This window comes from Astatotilapia calliptera, chromosome 6, assembly GCF_900246225.1.
Source record: "Astatotilapia calliptera chromosome 6, fAstCal1.2, whole genome shotgun sequence".
In the NCBI taxonomy this organism is placed as follows: domain Eukaryota; kingdom Metazoa; phylum Chordata; class Actinopteri; order Cichliformes; family Cichlidae; genus Astatotilapia; species Astatotilapia calliptera.
Window position 1 is genome coordinate 2,169,598 of NC_039307.1, and position 23,899 is coordinate 2,193,496.

Sequence of the window (23,899 nt, forward strand, 5' to 3'; positions counted from 1 at the left end):
CACAGTCCAGGTGCAAGACACGATACAATCACAACCACGACTGCCATAGGATGGATATGATATAATAATAATGGATTGCATTTATATAGCGCTTTTCAAGGCACCCAAAGCGCTTTACAATGCCACTATTCATTCACTCTCACATTCACACACTGGTGGAGGCAGCTACAGTTGTAGCCACAGCTGCCCTGGGGCAGACTGACAGAAGCGAGGCTGCCATATCGTGCCAACAGCAGTAGGCGGTAGGGTAAAGTGTCTTGCCCAAGGACACGACGACCAGGACAGAGAGCCCGGGGATCAAACCAGCGACCTTCCGGTTACAGATGCGCTTCCCAACCTCCTGCGCCACGGTCGCCCTGTGAGATATCCAGCTCTTTTGGCTATTTTTGGTCTCCACTGGCTGCTTAGGGAAATGTTTTAGTCGTAGAGGATGGATGGAAGGATGGGTGGATGGGTGGGTGGATGAGTGACTTTGTTTAATAGTGACCTGCTTGGTTTGTCTTTCTGCTGTTTGCAGTATGTTTTTATCTTTTTCCTTTTACTGAAAGCTGCCATAATCCAGTGAAAGTAAAGCTGCTAAAAACAATGAACATGAAATTGACCAAATATTAATTAATTGTTAGTATAACTAAAGCTGATTAATCAAGGTTAGGATATAAAGACAGATAATATTAAATATGAAATAATAATTAAATAATCACATATATAAATGATAATCGTTAGCCATAATTTCACTTGATTTCTATAAAGCACATTAGAATTCCTCTAAAAGGCTTTTACCTCCTGACAGATAACCCTGAATCATTTTTCACATTTCTCACCTTGCTCTCAACTTAAAGACATTTTTTTGTTTCTTAGCTGAGATTGGTGAGACAAGGTTGGCTGACTTGGTTTGACATGGAGGGAAGGAAAGAAGCAGGAAAGAGAATAAAAGAAATGGCTTATCACAAGAGCTGATCGCAAAGGAAGAGTTTTGTGCTCCACTGACTCGCTATTTCCCCTCTTTTCCTGTATTTTTCTACAAGAGCAAACACACCGTTATCTCCTGTCATCAGCTTTACGTTTGGCTGGGAGTGAGGTGGCACTTTACGAAACATGTGTTGGAGAGTTAAAAGAAGTGCACGTGTTACTATTTGAATTGCACAAGCGTCTGCATGTTTTACAAAAGGCCCTCTACAAAAAGACCACCGTCTTCCTGACTTACCATTAAAGACGGATGATCTGTCTTCTCAGATCCTCTCTACCAATTTGTCAGGTGTCAGCTCCTGCTCTTGTCAGCCTCTCACATTTACTCTCAATTTAACAATTACCCTTCTACCAGTCCTGTGACAGGATGTCAATAGGTCTTTCTGAAGACGCTAACAAATTCTGTCTCATTCTTCCACACCCAGCGGAAATGGGGGAAAAAATCCTGTCATATTCCCTTCCTACCCTCTTTACTCTCTTTAACCAGCGCTGCTGAATTTCCAGCACGCTCTGACTTTTCATCCTGTCAAAAAGCATCACCATCAGCAGGTTTTCCTTGTGAAAACTGGTCGTTTCCTCACCACTGTGCCGAGTTCATTTTCCCACAGGTTTCACGTGTGTGGTCTCCAAAGCTTCCCAGCACCCGTGTACCACCCTGTCACTTTGGAGTATATTTACTGTGCTCTGATAAACCAGACTGTAAACTTTGACATTTTGCTGCCCTAAAAAGGATTTGTGCTATTTCATTCTTTTCACACCGTCTCTCATTCATGTCAGCCTCTAATGTATGCAGCTAGAATAGATCTTACATGCTTGACTTTATGCCCTCTTTCATCTGTCTTCCTTTTTGTAGTCAGACAGTCTTGTTATTTTGATTTTCTCTGTTCGCTTGGTAACCTGTATGAAAGAGGCTGAAAGGACTCTGCTTTTCTCTGAGTTTGTTATGAATAAATCCAAAAAACTCATCAAACCCTCTGAAATGCTTTTTATATTTACTGATTTTAAATTATGATACATATTCGTGTGATATTAGGTGCATAGACACAATTAAATTCCTCACCGTCTTGCTTAATTTAACAACAGAATAATGATGTTTTTGTTGGTTGTTGCAGCGTGTGCTCCTTTACTATTCCTTAAAGCCATGTGTTCAGTTACACATAATTAGACGTCTCTATCTCTCAGTGGCCACCTGCTATTCTTTTTAGTGTGCACGCTGTGTTGTCAACCAACACACAGTGAATGCACTATAGATGCTCGGCTCCAAAGATGTTTCGGTTAGTCCATCTCAATGAAGGATTCAACTCTAGCTCTTTGAAGTGTGAGGCTGCTCTTTGCCAAACCTTTCCGCTGGAGATATGAGAGGAAAAGGCTTTTCCTTTCCTGCTCTCTGCTTTCATTATCTACAGAAGATCACGGTGTTCTTTGGCTAAAGTGTAGAAGCTGCATATGTTTCAGTTGTTATGAGGTGCTAATCATAAAGCCCTCCACCAGTCACGAGGCCATAAGCTGTGTTTCGTTTCCCTCTTCATCCCCATTAAATTTCCCCAGCATCATAAGAAAATGATAAGTCAGGACTACATGGCTACAGCCAAGCTAATTCCATTATGTCAACATTATACAGTTGATTAAGTGACTATCAGAGGTGGTGGTTGGTTCCCAATTCGTCTTTTTCTTCTGTATCTTTGTACTTTCCCTCTGGGTCAGCATAGTTGTTGCTCCAATGAAGCTGGTTTGTTGTAGCATCGCAATCAATGCAGGGATTGTGCTGGGCTGTTTTTCCACAGACAGAGCTAAGGCCAAACATTCAATTTATCATTTGATCTACATTCAAACAGTCACTTCTGGACATGGAGAAAAAAAGAAGTTGTGACTACAAGTTGCTGGAGAATCCTCCATCTGCTGGCTGAGCTCAGCCCTACAGATGGAGCTCTGGAGGGAGCTGGAAGTAGAGTCACTGCTGCTTTCTCTTGAAGGGGCAGGGCAGTATTTGATATCCTTGGATGAGAATGTACTCTACAAAAGTTTCAGGCAAGTCTAATCTTTTTTTTTTTTTTGCTAAGACGAAAACAATCCCTGGTATTTGTCTGGCAGGATGGAGAATATGCCGCAGTTTTAGATTTAGTCTTTCTCAGCGTCTTCTCTCTTTATGTGATTTCATACTGAGTCCATGATGTTGAGATCAGGGCTGTAGGGGCACAGACCATCTGTTCTTCTTGTTCTTCCTGTGGCATTTGCCAGTTCGTTGTGACTTTGGATGTATGTTATTCTGCAGAATAAATTTGGATTGCCTCACATGCTTTTTAAACTAACTTCACTGGGCTCCATACAAAAAGCAAACAAACAAAACAAAATGTTGGACTCATACAAACATCACTGCTTTTAAAAATACCAAGTCATGCCATAAATGCATGCAGTGTTCTGGTTTACGTTCAAGTGTAGGACGTCTTAATTGAACTGATAGAAAATCTTCAATATTCAATTTAATTTTATTTACACAGCTCCAAATCACAACAACAGTCACCTCGAGGTGCTTTATATTATAAGGTAGACCCTACAATAATACATACAGAGAAAAACCCCCCACTGGCGACAGTGGGAAGGAAAAACTCCCTTTTAACAGGAAGAAACCTCCAGCACAACCAGGCTCAGGGAGGGGCGGGGCCATCTGCTGTGATTGGTGAGAGAAGGAAGACAGGATAAAGACACGCTGTGGAGGAGAGACAGAGATTAATAACAAGTAATAATTAAATGCAGAGAGGTGTATAAACACACTCAGTGCATCATGGGAATTCTTTTCAATATTGTTGTTTTATAGTAGGAGTTGGTTGATTTTCATAAACAGCTGTTGCCTCTAATTCTCCAGTCAGGTGCCAATAAACAGATACAGAAGAAAACCATGTAAAGAGATAAGGAAAGAAAATGTGTTTGACTTTGAGTCGCTGCACATCCCACTAACCACCCATTGTAAGCGGGTCAGAGTACAAGGGAGAACCCACTCTGGGAGCAAAGCCAGCCTCCGGGACACCTGATCTGGGCACTAACAAAGATCTTTAGCTCTTTCAACTACATCAGTACGGCATTGTCTCCCCACCAGGCTGCCCTCACTGCCCCCTTAAGATGAATGAAGAGACAGGGGTTGGGGCTTATTAGACTGAGGAAAATTACCTCACTTTTCTCTCCTGCTCTTTGATCCCACATCATCAATCTCATATTTTTCAGTCTTACTTCACTTCTTTCAGATTTGTTCTTTATAGTCTAACTTATGTTACAGGAATTTATTTATGAATCAAACAAACCAGCAAAATCAAAATCACAATTGTGCATATTGACTCTTTGTACCAACTACCACATCTGTCAACATCTGTGCCTTTTGCGAGGTCTCGTCAATACATAGATTTTTTTATTATTATTTACAAACAGATCATTTGGTCTGGTGATTCTAACCTTACTCCATTATGCATTCCTAACCTTGAGGTAACCTCTGTTCTATGTTTGGCACTTTTACAAAACTGTAGTGTAAATTCAGGATTTGCGTGTGAACAGCTATACTATTCTTTCCCTCTGTGTCCCGATACCAAAGGCAACTGGAGCTAATGAAGCAGAAGCAGGAGGAAACAAGGCAGCGCATTGACAGCCAGAAGGCAGGAGAGCAAAGCTGCACACAATCATAGCTGATGCTGAGCCGATCCGACAGAAGAAACAACTCGACCAGGTAGAGAAACAAACCGAGAGAGGTACAGAGACAGTACGGCTTGGAGAGAAAGAGATGTGAAGAAGGAGAAGACAGCTGCTGGGGGTGAGGTGGGGTTGGTGCTTTGGAGAGCTAACTGGCTACACTGGCTGCTACAAGGATGAAAGACACCAAAAGTCTGGGTCTGCTCCAAGCTCATTAAACCCAGAGCCAGCCTCTCCCACTGAAGCCTAAAGGCCTCTGCGACCTTACTAACCCAGCATCAAGTGAAATGCAGCTGTCTGAATGCAGCTTTCAATTTCCCCTGTTGTGAGACACTGGAAGGAGCATTTGCCTCGCTGAATGCTGAGTTCAACAGGTGACCAAACAGACCCTGAACAAACAGGTGCAATAGGTTTAGCTTAGTGATTAAAAAATTGTTGATTTTGATGTTTAATTTCACTAATAGACTTTCTTCAGGGGACGTCTACGTTTGCAGCTGTGTGCCAACAGTCCGGACAGCACTCGTCTCTGCAGCAGCGAGACTGACTGGGGATTTCCTCTTTGAAGCTGGCAACGGACGAAAATATTTCCATCAACTGATCCCCAGCTGTCATGGTGCTTTAAAAAAATAGAGACAAAAATAATTGTGTTGATGAGGCTATTCGTTTCCCCCCTTTTCTACAGGGGGTGGATCACTGTTTAACAGAGTAATGACTCCTGACTTGAAACACTGACAGCAGATGATGGGGGTTTGGTGGCTGACATCAAGCTTGGACATTGTTTTCCTGGAGAGATGCTAAGCTGTACTGTCAGGAAATCTCTTTAAGCCTTTGAACGTGATTGATGCAATAAGCAATAATCAGGTTGAAATGGCTGCACTCTTTCTCAGAGTCCTGCAAAACGGGAAACAAAGACATCAAACATTTTCCAGTGATTTCTCTCCAGTGTGGAGGGTAATGGGCTGCATAGGTGGTTTCTGAAATTTCTTTAAACTACTTGCTACAATCAGCTGATTTCTGTTTGTGTGTGTTAAAACACCAGAGTTCTAGTACTTGAGGTGAGGAGAAATAACCACAATTTTTATTTTTAATTGCACCAAGGTGCAAGACCATGACAGTAAACAACTATCCATTGCTGCTAAAGCACAGTCCTGGCCTCACCATAGCTGTATTCAGCTTCTGTTTATTTGTGCCGTTTTTCTTCAGTAACTGGAGTGCTCTGCTGGGTTGAGATCAGGTGACTGACTGGCCATTGAAGAATACCCCTTTGCTTTGCCTCGAGAAACTCTTGGGTTACTTTTGCAGGATGCTTTGGGTCATTTTTCATTATGACGGCAAAACGCTGTTCAATTACTTTTACAGCATTCGGCTGAATCTGAGAATCAGAGAATATAGCTCTGCACAATTCATGTTGCCACTTCTGCCAGCATCATCGGTAAACACAAGTGATCCTGTTCAACTGGCAGCTGTACGTGACCATGTTAGACGGATAATGTGATGTGCTTTGGCTCATGAGCTGTTTCTCTTATTCAGTCTACTTTTCTCTTCCCATCGTTCTGGCACGAGTTCATCTTTGTTTCATCTTTCCAAAGATTTTCTTTTCAGATTTGTGCATTTTTAAATGTTCTGTGAAAGTCTAATCAATCTTTCCTATTCCTGAGTGTAACCAGCGGTTTGCACCCTCCACAGTTCCACTGATGAAGATGTGTCTTCATCGTAGAGAGTAATACACCTGCATCATGTAGTCTTCTTTACTTGGCTCAATAATGTGAACAAGCTTTTCTCCACCAGTGAAAGAATTTACATATAATTGAGATATATTTGATATTTATAAATTATATTATATGTAACTTATATATTGGATTTAGATACTGTCTGTGGTTTTGAAATAATTTTAGCTGGAAAAAGAAGAAAAAAGCTAAATCTTGCACAGTGCATCTTTTCATTATATGAATGTTTTTGTACTTGATTCCTGACAAAAAGAAGAGAAAAGAAAGAAGAAGTCTTCTGTTGTCTTTCAGGCCCTTTGGTTGGTGAGCTGGTCACTGCAATTGTTCTTTGGCTAAATCAACAAGCTGCTACATTTTAACACTTTTCCTCTTTGGACCTCATATTGATTCCATTCCACTGAAAAGCTATCAAATGCAAGTCCTACAAACAAACTCCACCTTTTATCAGTTGAATTTGTCACAGAAGAACCAGGGAGCAGGCATCAGCCAGGCCATGAAACTGCTTCTCAACGATTTGTCCAATTACTTTTAAACTTTGAATATGGAAAACTAAAAAGTGCAAAAATGGCTGTGATTCCAGTTCATACATTACTTGTTAAGCCCATCAAATCAAAGCTGAAATCGACACTTCAATCATGAATCACTTCAAAACACTGATTAAAATCCACAGTAGTCATGCAGAGAGAGGCAAAATTACCAAAATTGTATCACTTTTCAAACACCTATGAACACGACAGTATCTGTACTGTTGATGGTAGGAGGTTCTCTAGCATATCGAGACTATCTCTCCACACGGTTACATATTCCATATGTACGGGGTACCACCCCCTTGGTCGTGGCGTGTGGATATTTCTTTAAGACACTCCGGCACGCCCGGCTACGCCCCACAGCTTACGTATAAAACAGCTGTGCAGATGTGACACCGGTGATCGTTTGATCGGAACGCGTCTCCGAGTGGCCTCACGGTGGAGAGATAGTCTCTCACTAAGAGAACCAAGGTTACAACGTAACCGTACGTTCTCTCGCATTGAGCCAGGCAGCTTTGATCTGATATAGGGGAGCAGTGTTAACCACGTTCTGTTGTAAAAATATAAAACATGTGATTGAATAGTTATTGAGTATTAATGGAAAATAAATTCACAACTTCTAAGATAATTAATTTTCTACACAACAGGAACGAGACTTGCACAGTCTGGTATCTGGATGTATCGTATCCACTGTCACCACTCATACTTTTTTATACTGGGGGTTGTTGTGTTTACAGAAGAGCGACACCGCTGGGACAAATATGATCAAAATCATGTTGGGTCAAAGGCAGCTGACGGGTGTTCTGTGGGACGGAGCTGACTGAGGGCTTTTTGTGTCTTTTGTTTCACGTGATGCATTATGGGAGAACTGCCAGTGATCCTTAATCTGAATCCCTGCTGTGTGGATGGCATGTTTTCATTTCAGTGGAGTGGGATACAGTCGAGATAAGGACCTACATTGCTGTGTCTATGAGTTCTGGGTCTATGTTTATTCATCAGTACTGTTTTCAAAGTAAAATGTATGGAAATTGTTTCCTCAGTATATTTCTGTCACATTCAGATGAGGTGAGATGAGACATTTCCAATAATTTAACTTCAGTTAAATGAACAAGCATAACTTTTTCAGTGAACACATATATGAACAAATAACAAAATAAATGACAGCAAATGAAATATATACTCCCCTAAAATTGATAGAGATATAGTATCGGAGCTGTCTCTCTTCTCTGTTCAGGTTTTCTGCTCCTATAATTAGTTCACAGCTTGTGAAAATTGTAAAGCGTTTGAAAATTATAAAGAAATATAAGATGATCAAAATGAAACACTTTTAAATCAAATCAGGAAGCTATGCAACTTTTGCAAGTTCACTTTTACATCTAAATTTTTTACCACAAATTCATCAAGACACGACCATTAATCTGAGCTCCACTTCTCATACAAATGACACAGACAAAATAGGATAATGGGGGTGGCAGAGCAGTAAAAATGATTTAAAGGAAGACAGATGCTGAGAGGCAGAGAGAGACAGACTTAAGAGGTGAAATACAAAAAAGATTAGTAATGGGAGAAAGCACAGAAAGAACAAAGGAGTGTGAACTGTCACTAAGGTGACACGACAGAAACACAGAGAGTCCCTTCTTTTGAAAATCCAGCTCAAACCCGTCGTGGTTTCATTTAAATCAAAACCCTTTATGGTCCCTCCTACTTTGGCTTATTATGTTTCAGGAGGCTTTTGCTATATAACCTTTCAGACTGCAGTCAGTCCCCAGTCACTTCGATAAATAATCAATGAGCCTGAATTATGCACTAATAAAAAGGCTTCTCATTTTGGATTATTTTATTATTAAATTTCAGATATTTCAAAGTTTTACTGGGTGCTCAAGGGAGATGTTATGTTCACGCTTGGTACATCCAGATTCAGAATTTAAAAAATGGTTTATGGATTTAATTTACTGTAAATCTTGGGCACCGTGTGATTGGCTGTAGTAGGGCAGTTTGGAGGCCTGACTTCTTCCTGTTGTTTATGCTGCAGTTTGTTTCTGATCCGGTCGCTTTCACACAGTTTTTGGGTGATATGGTAAGGTTGTTGCCCTTCCTGTTGCTGTAGTCGTCTCTCAGTGTTTCATCCTTTTATGTCCCCCTGAAATCAGTCAGGTGTCCATGTTTGTTACTTCCTGTTTTATTTTGATAGTCCCTCATCTTTTGTGTGTCAGGTTCAGTTTTGCTTCGTCTGTCTCGTTAGTTAGATTCCCAGGTGTGTCCACTCTGCCGTATCTCCCTCATGGATCTACCGCATGGTGAGGTCTCTGTCAGTCTAGTCTACCTGCAGATTGTTCCTGCACAACTTCCTTTTTTTTTTTTTTTTTGCCTTTTACCGTTTTGTCCCTGCTGATAAAGCTAAAGTTTTGAATTCCATCTGCCAAATCCTGCATTTCATGACAAATGCTCCGCAGGTGCTGTGTCATAGTGATCTCTGAGGTTTTGTCACATGATGAACCTGATGTACAACACCAACTCTGAAAAAAAGTTGCAATGCTGTATAACATGTAAATAAAATAAAATGCAAAAATGTTTAATTCACAATAGAAAACAAACTCAGTTTAAGCTGAGGAAATGTATGAACTTGAATGGCAGCAATACATTTCAAAGCAGTTGTGTTAGCGCCATGCGTCCCACTGTCTAGCATCCCTCTTTGTTTACAGCAGTCTATAAAAGTCTGGGAACTGAAGGCACCAGCTGCTGGACTATTTGAATTCTATTGTGAATAAAATATGGGTTTATGAGATTTGCACATAAATGTACTCTGTTTTTATTTATATGTTTCACAATGTTTCATAATTTTGTTTTTTTGGATTGGGTTTGTTGTTTTTGTATTAATAAAAATATTGTAAATTAACCATCAGAAAAGCAAAGCAAGTTTCACTGACTAACAAATAATTTTAGTGTGTGATTGGTTAACAGGGGCCAGTAACTAAAGGGTGCTTTTCTTTGATAACTTGATACAACAGCAGACATACTTTTTAATTATGCAGTTACAGGCATCTATTCTATAGAACAGTATGAAAGAGTCAATCTTAATGAGCAGGGTCTTTCAGTTGGAGTGTTTTTGTACTTTTATTCCATCCTAAATATGCATCGGTCTGATCTGCCAGAAGCTTTTTCTCATCAATTAAAAACAGTTTCTTTAAATGTTGTGGCGCATTTGGCCACCATCTGAAGTGGACTTGTTAGAATTTTATAATGACATGAAATGGAAAAAGTTTCAAAGCCCTGCGGACCTTTCTAGATCTCTTTTCTTTGTTCATTCCATCAAGAGAGATCGTGTCATTGTGAAACGTCTTTGTGCATCTATGCAGACGCATATTTGAATCTTCTCACTAAGCTGACCCGCCCAATTTCCACATCTCTCTCAGCTCTCATCAACACTAATGGCTGAGCCAGGAGAACCATACAGAACACACCATATGTTGCTCCCTGTAATCGGCTCATTAGGAGCCAGCCTGCTTACACTCAGCCTGAATGGAAATGTGAAACGTAGACAGCCAGATGCAGCCTGTACGCTTTTGCATGTGCAAACAAACATGTGCAAACATAAACACAGTCACACATGCAGAAACACAAGCTGCACGCGTGTGCACGTAGATACTTGTAAGTACAGTGATGCGAGCACTAAGCATGAATCACGTCTCAGTGTCCATCTGACTCTTTTCTTTTTTAGAAAAAACAAACTAAAAGAAGCACAAACATATCAAAAAAGTTTCATTTTTCAAAAGCTCATTTTTAATTAATTAATTTAGCGTAAATAATACAAATAATAAAAATTAATCACTGAGGTTAATTAGTATCAACACTTAGTAATAAAACAGCAAACATGTCAGACGCACTGATCACAATGTGGCAAAAAGCTTAGAAATTCAAGAGTTACATTTGTCCTATCACAGTGTTTGTTAATTTACACATTTAAAATATTATCTTTGTAGTACCCTTCAGATAAATATAGGGTTTAAATGATTCTAATGATATTGAATTAGTCAGGGCTCTGTGTGTGCGGGCAGGTGGAGATGTGGATCCAAATGCAGGACTCTGAGATGGAAATGTAACTGAAAACCTCAGCTTTATTGCTGGCACAAAAACAGAAACCAAACCATGAAAACAAACAGAAGCAACCAAAAAACAAGGAGCACAAAGTTCAAGAACCCAGGAAAACAGATTAAAAACCAAACTAGATCAACAGGAGTCCATGAAAAGTTCAGGGGGTCGACCCGGAGGTCAACAACACAAGGGCCAAAACAGTTCAGGGGGCGGCCGTGCGGATAGCAACGGTGGCGGTGACACAGGCAAAACAAATCAGGAGGCCGGCCACGCGGAAGGCGGCAGTGGCAACAGAGCAGGTCTGGAGGCCGACCCCGAAGCCAGCGGCGGCGACGAACTTTCTCAGGAGACCAGCCTCGACGGCCAACTAGAGGCCTGGAAAGCAGCCGGCAGAGGCGAGGTGGAACAGGATCTGATGACAATGTAGCGGCGGTGGGACCAGACAGCGGCGGGACCAGACGCTGCAGGCGACGATGTGGAAGTCGCAGGCGATGATGCTGCGGTCTCAGAATGAACTGGCTGGGAAACCGCACAACACGTGAGTGAAGCAACATTTTTATTCAAAACATAAAATAGGCTAGCATTTTTTGAAAAGGGGATTATATAATTATTTTAATTAAAGCATTCAGTAACGGCAATGAACAGATCGATATCAGCCAGAAGTGTTAAACTACCTGTGATTTTAATTTCTGTCAAGGTAAATTTATTTTTAGTTTAGGAACTTTTAGAAACCAGAAAAAAAAAAGAGTAAAAATTATAAGATCAGTTTGCAACACACACACACACACACACACACACACACACACACACACACACACACACACACACACACACACACACACACACACACACACACACACACACACACACACACACACACACACAGCCAAAATAACTTCTTTCTCCTGTTTCTTTCCGTCTGACCTAATGAAATGTTCAATCGCGAGCAGTTTTCTTCTCCTGTCATGCTTGGTGCCATATTCACAGCATGCCCCTGCCACACAATTTTATGAGAGCCGTCTGCACAAAACAAATCCAGCTTCTGGCTTTCAGTGTAGTGTATTGCATAATCTCTGAGGCAGAAGGCTGCCAGCATTATAGCAACCATGTTAACCTTAACAGAGACTAACTCTTAGATTATCCAACCTGAGATTAGCTAAAATGTCTCTTACACTTACATGTGTAAATTCTTAGAGGAGCTCCCTCTCCATTATGACTGAGCTTTAGTCACGTCACTCCAGGAGATGAAGCAAAGTGCTTTATAGTTAGAGCACAGCTTAAAATCACAAGTCTCCAAAACAAAAGAAACACAAGCCAAATAATTACAATGATAATACTCAGGATGTGGAGCAGGGGCCCGTTCTTCGTACGTCGCTTACTACATCCAAGATCAAATGACACATCCAAGATCAAATCATCGCGCTAACCGTGAGCTCGCTAATCCGGTTCCCCGAACACACCTGCTGTTGACGATTACTACAGCTGGATGAAGTAATGCGCGATCACTGGGTGCCGTAAAAGGGGCTACGCATCGATAGCAGAAACAGTGATCGGCAAGCCTCTGATTGGTCGGCGAAAATGTCGAAGGAGCGCGCACAGTACTTCACCGCAGCGGAGCAAGAACTCCTGATTGAGGGATTTCAGGAGTACCAGAGTGAAATTAAAACGCAAGGTAACAGTGCGAAGGCTGCAAAAGCAAGGAGAGAGGGCTGGCAGAAAGTTGCTGACAAATTAAACGCGTAAGTAATGCAACATATTACATGGCACCATACCATATCATATTTTATCATATCAAATCATACCACATGATATCCTCTTACACATTCGAGCCACAACCGGACCCACCAGAACATGGGAACAAGTAAGAGTGAAATACAAGAACATACTACAGAATGGTAATATCCAACACTCATATTGCTGTCAGTCACTTGAAAAGACACCCCTGAAACAATCCCTGTGTTTGTGTATAACAGCAACCAAGAAAAGGGCAGAGCAACAAAAGACAGGTGGTGGTCCTGCACCCCCTCGTCACACCCCAGCAGAGGAGCTGGCCCTAAGGTTGAATGCCACCAGACCCATTGTTGAGGGCATCCCTGGGGGCAGCTCTTCCGGAGACCAGAAGCCGGGGTGCAGTAGCAGCAGCACCTACATAATTGGTGAATGGGCTCATGATTCCATGTGCACAATGTCAAATATGTGGTTGTTGCCTAAATGAAAATGCTATTCGAACTGTGACATTCATTCATTGGCACTGTGGGTTTTCTCTGTGTGTAGTGTTACATGACACACCATCACTTTTACCTGTTCCCATGGAAGGGGTGACTGGAACATGCACAGTAAGTTGGGAGATATACATATATCTGTCCCCACCCAATTGTACAGACCTATAGGCTGTACCACACCCCTTAGTAACACCATTGTGTTACCATTGCACAGGACAGTGACGCAACCCTGTCAGATGGCTGTGGTGTGGCGGAAGACCCTGTGAGTACATGCATGAATTGGCCTGAAATACCATCTACTTGTGTACTGCCATGTGTGTCTGACTGCAGTATGATTTGCAGGCCAAGAGGCCGGCAGAGAGGCCTGCTGATGCAGAGGTGGGCAGTGTTGTGATCAATTATACTGCCTATATGACATGTATTCCCCGTTAAATGTTGTCACCACAATTGACACAGGGTGACATACGTCTGCTCTACAAGAGAAGTCTCCAGCAAAAAATGGAGTATACTGAGCTGAAGAAACAAAAGCTCCTAGGTGAGATCGAACTACAAGCCCTAATGAGGCATAAACTACAATTGGAAATCGAGGTGCTTCAAAAGGAACTCCAGAGTAAGTAGGAATACATGTTCATACGGAGCACTATTGCTGACCCTGCGTGACGCAGTATACATGCTCTGTTTTCCCAGGCAACTGATGACTGGCCTGTGTGTGGTGGGACAGACAACGATGCTCAAATAAACGTCAATAGAAAATGTGTCATGTCATGTTTTTATTATGCGAAATTGTGTTGCACAATCCTGTCCCGTGCAGCTCTGCCACTAGGTTGGTCCAGGTGCACTGGCTGGAGGTCATCATCAGGCTGCACCTCCACCACGGGGGTCCTCTCTCTTCTGATGGTGGCAATGTTGTGCAGTACGGCACATGCAACAATAATGTCACATGCCCTGTCAGGTGCAACCCTCAGGCGTTTTAGACACTGGAATCGTTCCTTCAGTTGCCCAAAGGTCATTTCAATGCGTGCCCTTGTCCTGGCTAGGGCTGCATTGTAGCGGGTTTGTGGCCCAGGGTTGGGGTCAGGGAACGGTGTCATGAAGTACTGCCTGCATGCATAACCTCTATCTCCGAGGAGGATCCCATCGTAGGCCCCTGTGTAATGAAGAAATGCTGTTATGTTAGGCCCGACATGAGTATGTAGCATCAACATAAGCCTCTTTTACTTACCACGCTCAAATGATGTGCATAACCCTGACTCTCTGAAGATCCGTGAGTCATGCACTGATCCGGGCCATTTTGCTTCCACATTTGTGATATGGCACATCGAGTCACACACCATCTGTGGGATTCCATTATGTGTGACCACACTCCTCCCATCGTATATTGCCATCTGGAGTGTTAGTATTGCTCACCTGCACATTTATACTGTGGCCCCCCTTTCGGTTGACAAAGTCCCCTTCAGTGGGGCCTGGGGGGGCCTTGATCGCAATGTGTGTGCAGTCTATGGTGCCAATCACATTCGGGAAGCCTGCGGACGTTGGAGCTACAGTTACCGACATAGGTCATGATTGCATCACATTCACTATCCAATTTACTGTACCTGCAATGGCGAAAAAGCCCTGTTTGACGACCTGTGGTCTTAAGTGGCTTGGAAAAACCACAAACACACCCAGGAAATGCTTGAGTGCCAGGTACACTTTGCGAATGGCCCGGCAGACGGCACTTTTCCCAACGTTCTCTGCGTCTCCACAAGTGTACAGGAACGTGCCACTCGCAAAGTAGCGCAAGGCAATGCACACAGTTTGTGCAGTTGTTAATGCCCGACTACGGTGGGTGGTACTCTTAACATGGGGATCCAGCAAGTTGGTTAGGTAGATGATACCCTCACGGGAAAATCGGTATCTCTCTATGAGCACACTGTCGCGCTGTGCTAAAGGATCCTGTCTATCCCGCAATATACGTTGGATTCTGAACACTCTCCTTATCACTCTTGCACCTTCCGCAATGGGTGGCTCGCGTAGAAACGGACAGGACATGGCTGCGACAAACTTCCCACTTCCACCTTCGCTTTTATAGCCGTGGTCTGTCATCTTGATTACACGACGTAATTTGCTATTCCTCTACTGTGGAATGTGTGTTGCATCTGGCGTGATCACCTACATGCCATAGCGTGATTACTCGTACATTTCCCTTTTTTTAGGGACTGACCTGTATGTATCTGTGTGGAATCAATAAAAGGATCAAGTGCTGCATTATCTTTAGTTACATTGATGTTATTTATTTATGGTGAAACGGTGGCGGAATGTCGCTGTTGCTTTCGTATGATGACGCGGACATACCTGCGTGGCCGCGATCTAATCCTGTTTACATAAAGTAAACCTGCTCCCGAGCAGGTTTACGCTTACGGCTCTGTTGCTATGACAGCAAGTCCCGGATGAGCTTCGGGGAACCGACTGATCCAGGATCACGCGAAATCGTCAACAATCTAATCCGGCTAACCTACTTAGCGAGGTACGAAGAACGGGCCCCAGGTCATCTACTACTAATCGGAAGGTTAGTGGTTCGATCCCTGGCTGCTCCAGTCTGCATGCCAAACATCCTTGTGTAAGATACTAAGCCCATGTTGCTCTCTGATGCATCAGCCGGAGTATGAATGTGATGCGAGTGAATGTTAGATAGAAAGCACTTGGACAGAAAAAGCTGAGAAATGTGCTTGTGTGAATGAGGCATGTTGTATCTAGCCCTGCGAGTGCTCAGGTAGACTAAAGAAAGGCTACATAAGAGTCAGTCCATTTACTGTGAGGAAGAGCAGACAAAGCCTGAGACAGGAGGACAAAAAGAAGTTGTTACCTGCAGGCAAACTATGGAGTTATGAGATCTGTGACATATCGTGAAGTTGATCCACGGAGGGCTTTAAAAACACATGATACAGTTTGGTATTTCACAGGTCGTCAGCACAGCTCAGTTAAGGCAGGAGCGATGGGCTGTCTTTTCCTTTGTACGCGAGGTGTAGGATCTGCATTTTAAGCCATCTGCAAATCAGAGACAGTGGAGTTGAACAGCCTGAACATGCAGGGAGCCAAAAGCTGATAAAAAGCAGGGAAACTGTTTTCAAGTTGACAAAACCATCGTTAATGTAACAATGCTAAATCCCGCCCTTTAAAGGATTACTGATTTGATAGTTAATGGGGCGATCGTGGCTCAACAGTTGGGAGTTCGCCTTGTAATCGGAAGGTTGCCGGTTCGAGCCCCGGCTCGTTCAGTCTCGGTCGTTGTGTCCTTGGGCAAGACACTTCACCCACCGCCTACTGGTGTTGGCCAGAAGGGCTGATGGCGCGATATGGCAGCCTGGCTTCTGTCAGTCTGCCCCAGGGCAGCCGTGGCTACAACTGTAGCCTCCACCAGTGTGTGAATGTGTGGATGACTGGGTGTGTAAAGAGCTTTGGGGTCCCTAGGGGGGACTAGTAAAAGCGCTATACAAATACAGACCATTTACCATCAAGATTTTTAACTACAGTTTAAACATATGTGGATAAAGACCAAGTGTCTTGTTACAATCTTAATGGAGCCAAACGAAATAACTTCTGCTTTGTCATCATTTAGTTGAAGGAAGTGACTGGGGACTTTGTTTCACAATGAAGTCTTGTAAGGCTTTTGGTGCATTGAGCACATACTCAGATACAGAGGATCAAATGCGATGTATAACTTGATTACTCTGAGATGATAGAAAGACAGACAATAGCTCGATCCTCTGTCTGTATTTCCCCAGCGTCCTACAAATTATCACCATTTGTTCTCTCCAGAATACAACTGTAAAGTCTCTGCTGCCTTTAACTTTAAATGCAAGAATATACATCCCTGGTTTACCACTTAGTTGGTTAGCATATGGGTGGCTTGACAAGATCAATGCATCATTTGAAAGGATGAGCTGGTCTGGTGGAAGCATCTTGCATAAGAAAAAAGCTCAGAGGCGCAGACAAGTGTTTAAAATGCCTGGGCAGTAACACAAGCATCTGAAAAGCAATTGATTGGGCACCCACTGCTGTCTGAATTGCAATTTCATCCATTTACCCCTGTTTCAGCCGAAGGCACAATGATGAAGAGTGGGAACAGTTACAGAGTGGTAAGCTCCCGAACGCATTACCCGGCCTCACCTCTCTCATTTTAAACAGTTCCATTTACATCTGTCTTCAACTCTGAACTTAGAAATTCCATCAGATTTCCTCCATTATTTAAGAAATAATGAATTAAAAACCACCCGAACAGTTTGCTAAGATCTTTAAAGAAGATATATTTAATACTTTTATAGTAACGATCTATCACTGACAGTGCAAAAACAAGGTATCACTTGCATGAATCTGCAAAGATGTATCACCAAAATCTCAGACTCCCCTCTGGCTAGAGATTATTGGCTCGCCGTTTAGGTGTCTGGTCTGTAACTTCACTCTTTTGGTTTACTGCCATTCACTCTAATAGCATTGTTTTTGACTGCTGCAGGCAACAGAAAACTTCCATGAACCCTCATTACTGTACCTGCTCAGCATGAAACAGCAGACAGACACGGTCAGAAACTAGCTGGTGAATGTGGTGAAGCATTGAGCAGCTAAAGAGCCAAACACTTCCCTCGGGAGATGGTAGGAACCAAAAAAAGATCTTCTTCAAAACACATCAGTCACAGCATCCTATTCACTCACAAACTTAAAATAATGAAAGGACAGGAGCAGTGTAGTAATGGACCAAAAAGAACAATGAAGCGTCATGATTCAAAAGTACATGATTTATGTCCCCACTTAATTGTGCCTGCAACATGCTATGAGAAAAATGGTTGCGCTCTATTGTCCCAATTTCTCAGGTGTCTCTTCTGGAAAATGCACCGTTGGTCGGCACTGTGATGGACTGCCAACTTGTCCGGGGTGTAACCTGCCCCTTGTCAGTTGGGATGAGCTCACCTCTGGTTTGCATTAGTGGAAGAAAATGGATAAATACTCAAAATTACTTTTTATCTATATGTTTATGTAGCTGTTAAAAGAATAGAGTAGCCATAGACATATTCACACCACGTCCTGCTCTGCTATTAAATGGTTTAATTTGAATATTCTTCTCACCTGTTTCAAGGCACACGGTGTGCTGTGCAGATTCTAAAGCCCCTCATGCCTTGCATTGTGGCCTACATTAATGAAACTGACTGAACTTGGTGAGTCCTAATCATTTCTTTTACAGTGAATTCCTTTTAGAGCAAAAATGGTTCTAAAAAAAATCAATAGGAAGCCCAGCATTTGGACTTGCTCACCTACACTCAAAGCTACAGCTCCAAAAAAGATTCCTGACCCTCACACAGACTCAGCAGAATACACAGGTGCTCTGTAAAAAGGAAAAGGTTATGTGCGTGTCGGTAACAGCTTTAAACATCGTTCGCAGCCCCCGCAGATTTGGGATTGGTTGATTTTGAAGATTCACTACTGACAAACTTGATTCTTCAGATCTGAGAACAGGCTTACAAAGAGCTTTTTTCTGAGCGTAAGGGCTCCATGCTGGTTCAGACGCCACTGAGCACACTCACCCATCTCACAAACAGTGATGCACTCTGTCATATATATAGTTATAGTTTAAAATTTGACTCATTCTATTGAACTAGTGAAGCCACTGCAGTAGGCTTGTAGAAACCTCAGATGCAGCACAGAAATGTGTTGTAAGTTTTATAACATCACAGTCTCACCCCGATGTTCTTAACCTGTTCTGCCAGTTTAGTTCAAGTAAACTTACCCACCCACTCATCCATCTCTGAGCCCCTCCTGGATGGCCGAACTCCTCACCTCATCTCTAAGGGAGAGGCCAGCCACCCTTTGGAAAATCAACCTTGTGATGACCCGATGATCTGATGAGGGTGTGTCGCCTTTTGCTTCAGGACAGCTGGGACAGGTTCCAGCCCATCCACTGCATAAACATGGATGCGGGGATGAAACTCTTCAATTTAGTGGAGTTCTCTTTACAGTGTTTCTCTCCTTTTTACTAACTGGATTATTTCTGAGTATTTTACACCTTTTTGTGTCATGATTCGGCTGTGTGGCAGGCAGGAAACGGACCCAAACGCAAACTCACGGGGACACGGGGGATAAACTCAAAAAGCACAGCTTTATTGCTGGAAAAACAGATAACAAGTTATAGAAAACTAAACTGGGAAAAACTAAACTGGGAAAAACTAAACGTACCGCTCACCAGAAACCACAGGGAGACTCACACACAGGATGAGGGAGACGTGGACCTAAATGCACAGAGGGTTAACGAGGGAAGTGGGAGCACACAGGGAACACAGCTGACACAGATACTCGTAACGAGACAGGCAGGAGTAACACACAGTGTTGGGAAGGTTACTTTTAACTCATTCACTGCCATTGACGTCTATAGACGTCAATTGAAAAACTTACGTTGACTGCCATTGACATCTATAGACGTCAATTACGTTTTTCAATGGGAGGGGCTAGAATACAACCTCGGGCAACTTGAAAAACTGAAGCCCACCAGCAGTAAAAGTAGACCTGCAAGGAGGTGCGGGGTTTGCGCACGTAAGGGATTGCGCAGTGAGACAAAAATGTGGTGCAAGTCTCGTTGTGTGCCCTTGCATCCCGGAAAGTGTTATAATGATTACCACACAAAAGTGAATTATTCATTGTGAATAAATGTTTCACTATGTACATTTTATTTTTTCATATATTTGTAAATAAATTGTTTTGATAAAACATAACCTTTCTCAGTGTTATTTCTGTTTTATAGAAGTGAAAAACTATTTTATATGTTAGATGTGTCACAAAGCAAGAAATATTAGTGTCAAAGGCACTTTTCTGCTTGAAATGTATTTTTCACGAAAAGCTCGTTTTCTCCCTTTTTTTGGTCAAAACAGGCATTTTTTGGTGGAACCCACCTCTCTTCTACAGCTGATTACTAAAGAATGGAAAATGGTAGAAACAAGCTTTTTTTTTGGATGAAAGAAGAGAGTCTGTTCTTCATTTTGGTAGGTTCAGCGTTTATATGATCATAACACACAGTTTTCTGTGGCTCTTCAACAATGAGTAAAAATGCTCAAAAACCCTGGCAGTGGGGAGTTACCTGATTTGAAAATGGCTGGCAGTGAATGAGTTAAAATGTATTCCATTACAGAATACACGCCCCAAAATGTATTCTGTAACGTATTCCGTTACGTTACTCAATGACAGTAACGTATTCTGAATACTTTGGATTACTTAATATATTATCATGCTTTTTACAACTACGTGAATGTACTATTGCTGTGTGATTTATTACTATTACTGAAGGTCCGCGACTCTGAACTGTAGTAAAGGGACCTCTGACTAATACGGCGGGGTCCCTGTCGGCTCGTAGCCGAAAAATAGCTTTACTTTGTTGTCTGGGTCAACTTTTCTTGCGAGAGACAGAGAGAGGCGTTGAAAGACTGCTCTAACAGAACTTGTTGTTTTCGGAGGAAAACACGAACACGGTGTACAGTCGAGTCTAAATAGCTTACTTACAACTGGGCTCGTCAGGCACTCTTCTTGGCTGAGTGGTTATTATTATATTTACATGCTTCCAGCTCTCGTTTCTGCTCGATGACAACTCGTACCTTTCCACTCCCCTTTTTCTCCCTCCTCGCGCTCACAGACCCATAACGTGTATGGCAGTCCATTCTCCCTGCAACACGGACTACACTGCCCATGATGCTACATTCTTTAGAGCTATGCTTGTAGCATTCTGCCTGTTAGCTTAGCACAACAACAACAACAACGAAAAGGCGCTCTCTCACCCAGGAAACACACAGTCGCAGAGAGAGAGAGAGCGTCGCCCTGTAACCATGGCAACCGTAACGCTGCCGCCTGGAACAACAGAACGTAGCTGTCAAACAAAACCAAACAGTCCTGACCCGCGACAATATGAAACAGGAAAGTACCCCAGTGTAATCCATTTATTTCAACAAAGTAACTGTATTCTGAATACCACCTTTTTAAACGGTAACTGTAACGGAATACAGTTACTCATATTATGTATTTTAAATACGTAACGGCGGTACATGTATTCCGTTACTCCCCAACACTGGTAACACAACATGACGCATACTGACGGCAGACTGTCAAAGTAAAACAGGAAGTACACAGAGCTTCAGACAGGAGGAGAGAGAGAGAGCACAAACGTAACGGGCTGGGGAAAACATTGAACAAAACACAAGGAGGGGAGACGGGGGCTCACAGATGCACAGAGGGGCACACAGGGGGTAAAGGTCACAAGGGCAAATCAAATAAGGAACAACTTAACAGAGCAACCCAGGAACCGCGGCCTAAATACAGAACAAAATACAAAAATACATGAAAACTAAGACTGCTCGGCCAACATGGCCCAGGATCACGACATTTTTGGGTGTCATTTCACATTAGAGATACAGTAGAAATTAATCTCTGCGTTCCGTTTAGTTGTTTTGCTCCTCAGGATGGAATTTTGTGTCTCGGAATAAGATCTAAATTTCCTTCCTGTAGTCCGTTTGCACCTTTTTTTTTTACATTTCTGTGCTCCATGTCCTTCGTCTTGCTGTTGCTCCTTTGGTTTGTTTGTGTGTGACTTGCATTTCTCTTTAGGTAGATGTTCAGTTTAGTGTTTACGATGGGTTCAGCCAGGTCTGCATGTAGAGGATGGATGTAGCCACCGTGATGCCACCCATTGATTAGTGATGTCCTTTTGTGAAACTTCAAGCCCGACTTGACGAGCGAGGCAGGATGTGACAGACTGAAATCAAAGGATGCCACACGAGTTCTTGTTAATTTGTTTCACTTCTTTTCTTTCTTTTCCCAGTTCATTTTGTGATATGTTTACGTTTCTGTTACTTATTTTGCCCCAGTTTGTATTTATTTTTAATCTTATTTGATCTTTTCTTCCATTTGGAGCCACTTTTGTGCAGCTATTATACAAATCTCTGCTTTCTGTGCTTCTTCTCTCTCTTCCTGTTAGTTTTGAGTTTTGCGTCAGTTTGTGTTCATTTTCCTTTTACTTTGTGCTCTTCTTGTTGGAGGCCGAGGGAAACAGTTTGGTGGCCAATGCTGTAGTTTTGACACTGCAAGTGAGCCGTCTGGCATCACACATTGTTATTTGATCAATTTTAAATATAAAAATATTGATTAGATCAGCTTCACAGCCACAGAGTAATCAATAAGGAAAATATATAAGAAATGATTTTGTCATTTGGCCTTGACTGAGGCGCTGGCCTTAAAACAGGAATCGATAGTTTTTTCCCTGAAGCTGCTCCTAGAAGGTGAGGCGGGGTCAGTGTCCCGTTGGGATTTACATGGCAACCTAACTTGTTTGGAAAGTCAGGCTTTAAGCTGCGACTTTCATTGTACAACAACTATTTTTTCCATCTTATCCCTATAATGTCATGTCTGTGTTCGTCCAGGTCTGAACCCTTCTCCACTATCATTTCACATGCACAGCTTGATATAGCCCGTGCAGCTTTGCCCAGCTTTGCTCAGAGCTTTGCACACGCCGTTGCCAGACTTGCAGCAGATTGCATCAATGCCACTATATCTACTTTTGCCAAAATTATTGTTCTGTTTGTCAGTTTTTATTTTCCTCTGCCCACCATCCAAAGCACATTGATATTGACAAATTTGTCTAGTAATCCAGCTCCCTGGAGTTAGGTGCACCAATGCAACCGAAATGAGGGCCCACCCATCCTCGCCGCCTTGGCCGATTTGCTTCAGTAATTTAATCATACGAGTGTTTGGTGATGGGATTGGAAACATAAGCGGCGACCGCTCTAATATGAGCCCAGGTGAGATTAGGCCACAAGATTTGTTGCCACGATACTTTTGGCTGTGCGGGGAGAACTGCTGAGCTGATGCAGTCAACGAGGATCAGAAAACGTGGGATACACAGTGAGAACGTTAGAAGAAAAAGCAGTTGCACATAAGGACACAAGGCCGACTGCTAGTTTGTGAGTGAGCATGCAAGTGTGGGTGGAAAGTAGAATATGAAATCCCTGTATCGACACGAACCAGTTGACAGTTTGCCGGTTGCAATAGGTGTCGAGTGGAGCCTTATTCTGGCTACCTCTTGAAAAATAATAAAGAGAAAGATAGCAGAAATTGAACACGATGCCCTATCATCCCGTTATTCCGCCAAACACACACACACACACACACACACACACACACACACACACACACACACACACACACACACACACACACACTGTGCTGTCCTTCATCATGTTTCTCTTTATTGAGCCTGGATGCAAAGGACACAAACTGCCATCTCACTCGATCCTCTCTCAGCACGCTGGATTACACTTTGGTAGAATGGTCGAGGATGCCTTTTGTGCAGTTATTATTGACGACCAAAAGGTAGGAAAATCAACACAACAAACTGCAGTTGTAAGTGATGTAAACTGATTCAAGTACTGCACTATACTTGCTTCTGGTGGGCAGTATGACTGTGTTTAATAGACTTATTGTTTTAGCCCAGCACTGACTTAACTGACGGGCGCGTCTGAGATGACCCACCATCAGTCAGAGCTGCTTTTAGCAGAACATTTCCTATTGCCACCAAATCCCATTAAGCTTAAACAGCGCGAGCTACTCTCCAGATTCTCAACGCAGTGCTGTTTAATTTTGCTTGCAGCTCTGTGGGAAGAAATATGATGCAGGCGGTGCCTTGCTG

The 23,899-nt window shown here is 42.6% G+C and overlaps 1 protein-coding gene across 1 annotated transcript; it reads right to left on the minus strand.

Moving 5' to 3' along the window:
• Nucleotides 1-13,969: 13,969 nt before the first annotated feature.
• LOC113024845 (putative nuclease HARBI1) lies at nucleotides 13,970-15,240 on the minus strand. The gene is made up of 4 exons (XM_026172209.1): nucleotides 14,805-15,240; nucleotides 14,617-14,732; nucleotides 14,432-14,543; nucleotides 13,970-14,356 (listed from the first exon to the last, which is right to left on the minus strand). The coding sequence occupies exons 1-4, from the start codon at nucleotides 15,238-15,240 to the stop codon at nucleotides 13,983-13,985; spliced, it is 1,038 nt and encodes a 345-aa protein (XP_026027994.1). The 3' UTR covers nucleotides 13,970-13,982.
• Between the last annotated feature and the right edge of the window lie 8,659 nt (nucleotides 15,241-23,899).

Bases quoted from the DNA above. Each gene is read 5' to 3' on its own strand.
- LOC113024845 (XM_026172209.1), bottom strand. From the start codon at position 15,240: ATGTCCTGTCCGTTTCTACGCGAGCCACCCATTGCGGAAGGTGCAAGA. The intron at 14,544-14,616 runs GTGAGCAATACT...GGAATCCCACAG, and splicing joins GCCACAGTATAAATGTGCAG to ATGGTGTGTGACTCGATGTG. The intron at 14,357-14,431 runs GTAAGTAAAAGA...TTCATTACACAG, and splicing joins ATGCACATCATTTGAGCGTG to GGGCCTACGATGGGATCCTC.